We start from the raw sequence: 5,920 nt of genomic DNA on the forward strand, positions 1-5,920 counted from the left end.
CCCTAAATGGCCTCGGCCCAGGATACCTGAAGGAGCATCTCCACTCCCATCGTTCTGCCCCAACACTGAGGTCCAGCTCTGAGGGCCTTCTGGTGGTTCCCTCATTGCAAAAAGTGAGGTTACAGGGAGCCACTGAGAGGGCCTTCTTGGTTGTGGCACCCGCCCTGTGGAACGCCCTCCCATCAGATGTCAAGGAGATAAAGACTTTTAGAAGACATCTGAAGGCAGCCCTGTATAGGGAAGTTTTTAATGTTTGATCTTTATTATTATTAATTACTACTACTACTACTACTACAGTGGTACCTCAGGTTAAGAACTTAATTTGTTCCAGAGGTCCGTTCTTAACCTAAGGCGTGCTTTTGCTAATGGGGCCTCCCACTGGCGCGCAATTTCTGTTCTTATCCTGGGGCAAAGTTCTTAACCGGAAGCAACCACTTCCTGGTTAGCGGAGTTTGTAACTTGAAGCGTCTGTAACCCGAAGTACCACTGTATTATTATTATTATAGTCATACCTCAGGTTACGAACGCTGCAGGTTGTGTGTTTTCGGGTTGCGGACCGCACCAAACCCAGAAGTACTGGAACGGGTTACTTCCGGGTTTCGGCGCCTGCACAGAAATGCAAAATGACGTCACGCGCATGTGCAGAAGTGCCGAATCAAATCACGCGCGTGCGCAGACGTGGCACTTCAGGCTGTGAACACTACGGGTTGCAAACGTGCCTCCCGCACGGATCACATTCGCAACCCAAGGTATGACTATTATTCTGTTGAGAGCTGCCCAGAGTTGCTGGGGAAACCCAGCCAGATGGGCGGGGTATTGATAATAAATTATTACAGTGATACCTCAGGTTACAGATGCTTCAGGTTACAGACTCCGCTAACCCAGAAATAGTACCTCGGGTTAAGAACTTTGCTTCAGGATGAGAACAGAAATCGTGCTCCGGCAGTGCGGCAGCAGCAGGAGGCCCTATTAGCTAAAGTGGTGCTTCAGGTTAAGAACAGGTTCAGGTTAAGAACGGACCTCCGGAACGAATTAAGTACGTAACCCGAGGTACCACTGTATTATTATATGGTATTGCAGAGCTTTAAATGTATGGTGGGAGTGTGGCCTTGATCTTCCTCCCAGCGCCCCGATGCTCCCTTTGTGCCAGTAGCTGCCTGTGCCCTTGCAGGATTCAGAGCCAGGTGAAACCCCAGACATCTCTCTCTCTTGGAAGGGTTGGCCTCTTCTGGCATGCAACCAAGGATCACCAATAACGCACCCCAACTGCAATTTTATGTTAGAAGAAATATGAAGAAAGGGAAGCAAACCCATTTTTTTAAACACTGGATGGACTAGCAGCTCTTGAGAGCGGCAGCGGCAAAAGCTCCAACACAGGCATGTGGTAGGTGGAACATGCAGACCTCTGGCCTTCCTTTTGTATGGGCAGAGGTGTCTGGGCCCTGGGTGGGGTGGGGGGCGAGGTCACATGGAGATGCCAAGCATAGCTGACACAACAGGACGCCGTTGCCATAGGAGCAAGCCACAGGAGAGGCCTAGTGACGGTCGCTATGGCAACGAAGGGCACCGAAAAAACCAAATAACAAAGCAGTGTTGAGTCACCTGCTAGATATGTGTAATGGAAGGGTGGGAGGAGAGAAGGACTCACATTCAAAACTCAGCAATTTCCCCAAAGCCAATATATGAATAAGGGGGGGCTCAGCCTTTCTTAACTTGTTTCGGTTTCAGTTTCTCACTCTGCAGAATCAAAACGGAAAACGAGCACCACACATACACACACAGTTACATTTCCCAAAATACGTTTATGAAACAGCGAGGTGGAAGGGAAAAAACGAAACAGAGAGCAAATCTAGCCGGTAGTTTCTATTTTAGCTGCAATGGAAGGGAGGGAATCGTTTAGGGGTTGGGCAGTCCATCCCCAAGCCATTCCGCACCCAAAAACAGCAACATTGGGTAGGGAAGGAAATGTTGAAGAAGGTCTCTGTCGCTCACACTTTTCCAGGCTCAGTTGGTAATGAAACACATTTCCCAAGGCACTGTCATCTGATGCTTCTGAAGCCGATAGCCACATATGGCCCACAAAACCAGGAGTCAACACTAGGCCATATCCAGGTGTTTTCAGGGAGGACCTGCCGCCTCTAGCCGAACATCCCCATGTACAACTGCTTTTCCTTTTTGTGGTAGCTGTTCAGCTGAGACTGCGTCAGCTGCAGGTAACGCTTCACGTTGGCATCTTCAATGGAGAGATTGGAAAAGAAAAACAGGGAGAGAAAGGGTTGCAAAAACCAAAGTTAAATTCGATTGTTTTAAAAAAATGCCTCAATGAAAATTTGGAAGAAGTTGTTTTGTCGGCTGAATTCAGCTCACAAACTGTCAGGGAGGTGCTGTAAGTCAGTGCGCAGATGTGGCACTTCAGGCTGCGAATGCTGCAGGTTGCAAACGTGCCTCCCGCACAGATGCTTTGCATGCAGAAGGTCCCAGGTTCCAGTCCTCATTAACTCCAGGTAGCATTGGGAATGTCCACTGCCAGAGAACCCGAAGAGTTGCTACTGCTCAGTGCAGACAATATTGAAGATGCTGGACCAATGGTCTGACTCAGTATACACAACATGGGGTCTCTTGCATTGGAGACCACCTCTGCTAAAATGTACATCTCTGCTGTTTGTATTTTGATGATGATCAATGGTATCTAACAAAGAAATAATCTGACTGACTGACTGACTAGGGATATGTATTTACAGTCGTACCAAATGTGTTGGTACTCACGACATTTTAGCTCCCGAACGCCGCAAACCTGGAAGTGAGCATTCTGGTTTGCAAACGTTCTTTGGAACCCGAACGTCTGACAGGGCTTTGATTTCCAAATGTTTTGGAAGTCGAATGGACTTCCCGAACAGATTCCGTTCCACTTCCAAGGTACGACTGTATTATAATAATTATTATTTTAGTTATTAAATGTGTATACTGCCCTATACCTGTAGATCTCAAGGCAATCCACAACATAAAATTGCAATATAAAAAACACAAAATACATAATAAAAACAAAAACGCACCACGCCTTTAAGGAACATTCGAAGCACATTCTTCCCCTCAAAGAATTCTGGACACTGTAGTTTATTCCCTCAGGCAGCTACTATTCCAAGCATCGCTTAACAAACTACAAGGCCCAGAATTCTTTGAGGGAAAGAATGTGCTTTAAAGGTATAGTGTGTATAAGGCCTCAGTATAGGCCAGCTTCATATGTTTCAGATGCCCACATTTGCTCTAGAGATCACCAAAGTCAAAGTGACCTGTATTATGATCCTTCCAGCACCATGTTAGCACCTCTCACCTTTGGGCTGCTTGCTGGTTGCTGCCAGTAGGTGGTGCTGCGCTCTGTCGTAATCCCGCAGGTGGTAGAAAGCCACTCCAGCTCGGTATAGCGCCTTGGGGTTCTCCGGCTGCCTTTCTAGGACTTTTAGACTGTACTCTTTCACCCGCTCATAGTTCACAGGTTCCATTTGTAGGAGGCACGCTGTGGAAGAGGCACACGGCACAACACTGTTACTAGGAGGCCAGCGACAGCCTGGGATTACTCAATGGGGAGGGGTTCGGGTAGGCACTCTGTGCATGCTCAAAGGTGCTCTCACCATTAGCCAGCCTACAGCTAACAGGAGAAAAATAAATTTATGAAAACACCTTTCATTGAGAGTCAATCCAATAATAATGGCTGGAGGTCTTGGACAAGACAGACAAATGGGAGAACGTTATCACCCAGCCAATAGGATGGGATAGCCCAGTCAGTCGCTGTCATGCCATGCTTGTGGACTTCATCAGATACATGTAATAGACTTGCCCTGGCTTACCAGCAAGGTTGTTGTAGCAGTCGCTTTGGGTGCTGTGGAGTTCCTTTTCCTGTTCCGGTGTCACAAGAGGCCTCTCCGCACCAAACTCCTGCAAAGGCGAAGGCACGCTGGGATCCAGCCCTTTCACCTGCAGCAAGGCCCAGTGATAGCGGCTCACGGCAGCCCGCAAACGCCCCTCTTTGTAACAGTGGTTCCCTTCCTTCTTGAAGGCTTGGGCCTGCTGCAGCCGTTGGTCCATAGTTGCTTCCGAAGAAGCCTGGAAGGGACAGTGAGCAGAATAATATAAAAGATGGGTGCCAGGACATGGATGGACTCCAGCTCCCATCAGCCTCAGCCAGTGATCAGGCACGATGGCAGTTTTAGTCCATCAAAAATTCCACTATCCAAGGGAATGCAGCCATCATGTTCAACAACGGAATGCAGTCGACACCATGTTGTTGGTCTTAATGTTTGGAGTGATTTGACCCTCTTGACTCTGCCTTTCAACTTCCCTTGTACCAATCTCCTGGTTTCAGGGAAGTTTGGCAACTGGCTATTTATTTAATTTAATGGCACTATAGTCACTGATTCCAATTGGCTCAAAAACAACATCACACGGGGGCACCACTCAAGATTAAGTCCAGGGTCACTGCCCCTCTGGCCATTTCAATAGCCAACACTTCTGGAGCACAATTATTCAGAGTATCTAGAAATTTTCTCTCTGTGTCATCCTGAGTGAAACACATATGTAGCCAGTCTATGTGAGGGTAAGTTGAAGTCACCCATCACTACTACAATATTTCCTCTTTTGGATGTTTCCTTGAGTTCGTTTTTCAAAGCAAGATCTCCCTGAGCATTTTGATCTGGGGGATGAAAGCACGTATCCCAGTACTAATTTATTCTTGGGACCTAGCATTGCCACCCACAACATTTTTTTGGGGGGGGGAAGAGTGAGGCCGACTGAGGCTGTTGGTCCATCTAGCTCAACACTATGCAACACTGAATGCGAGTGGCTCTCCAAAGTGTCAGGCAGAGGTAGTTTCCCCAGCTCTACCAGGAGATGCTGGAAATTGAACCTGTCCTGGGACCTTCTGCATGCAAACCACATGCTCTGCTACTGAGTGATGGTCCATCCTCTCTAGATGTAAAGATAAAGGTAAAGGTACCCCTGCCCGTACGGGCCAGTCTTGACAGACTCTAGGGTTGTGCGCTCATTTCACTCTAGAGGCCGGGAGCCAGCGCTGTCCGCAGACACTTCCGGGTCACATGGCCAGTGTGACATCGCTGCTCTGGCGAGCCAGAGCCGCACACGGAAACGCCGTTTACCTTCCCACTATAAAGCGGTACCTATTTATCTACTTGCACTTTAAGGGTGCTTTCGAACTGCTAGGTGGGCAGGAGCTGGGACCAAACGACGGGAGCGCACCCCGCCGCAGGGATTCGAACCGCCGACCATGCGATCGGCAAGCCCTAGGCACTGTGGTTTTACCCACAGCACCACCCGCGTCCCTCTCTAGATGTAAATAATAATAATTATCTCTAGATGTAAATAATAATAATAATAATAATAATAATAATAATAATAATAATAATTTATACCCCGCCTATCTGGCTGGGTTTCCCCAGCCACTCTAGGCGGCTTCCAACCGAATATTAAAAACAATACAGCATCAGACATTAAAAACTTCCCTAAACAGGGCCGCCTTCAGTTGTCTTTTAAAAGTAAAATAGTTGTAAATGTAAAGATTCCAGTCCTCGTGATTCTGAATGAAGGACTGCTTTCAGCAGGAACAGGTGATGCTTCCTTACAGTTAGGCTCCAGAGAGAGTTTCAGGCAGGGGGTATTCCATGCCCTACCTGGGAATGCCAGGGATTGAACCTGGCACCTTTTCTGTGTGCATGCAAAGCAGATGCTATACAAATGAGCTACAGCAACCCCCCCCCCCCGCCAACGTACCTTTGGTGTTGCGGTGGCCATTGGGATCAAAAGGAGCGGCGGCAGCAGTTTCTGGAGCCGGCCATCACCACTTGCTGCTCTGCATGGGCTGCCACACCCCCTCCGTGACCTGGAAGCAGAGTTTAAACTGCAAAAAAAA

The 5,920-nt window shown here is 48.1% G+C and overlaps 1 protein-coding gene across 1 annotated transcript; it reads right to left on the bottom strand.

Annotated features, from left to right (window-relative positions):
• Positions 1–1,782: 1,782 nt before the first annotated feature.
• On the bottom strand, positions 1,783–5,920 carry TTC9C (tetratricopeptide repeat domain 9C). The gene is made up of 4 exons (XM_028710606.2): positions 5,782–5,920; positions 3,846–4,101; positions 3,332–3,514; positions 1,783–2,233 (listed from the first exon to the last, which is right to left on the bottom strand). The coding sequence occupies exons 1-4, from the start codon at positions 5,800–5,802 to the stop codon at positions 2,139–2,141; spliced, it is 555 nt and encodes a 184-aa protein (XP_028566439.2). The 5' UTR covers positions 5,803–5,920; the 3' UTR covers positions 1,783–2,138.

Source organism: Podarcis muralis, chromosome 16 (assembly GCF_964188315.1).
Source record: "Podarcis muralis chromosome 16, rPodMur119.hap1.1, whole genome shotgun sequence".
Classification (NCBI taxonomy): Eukaryota; Metazoa; Chordata; class Lepidosauria; order Squamata; family Lacertidae; genus Podarcis; species Podarcis muralis.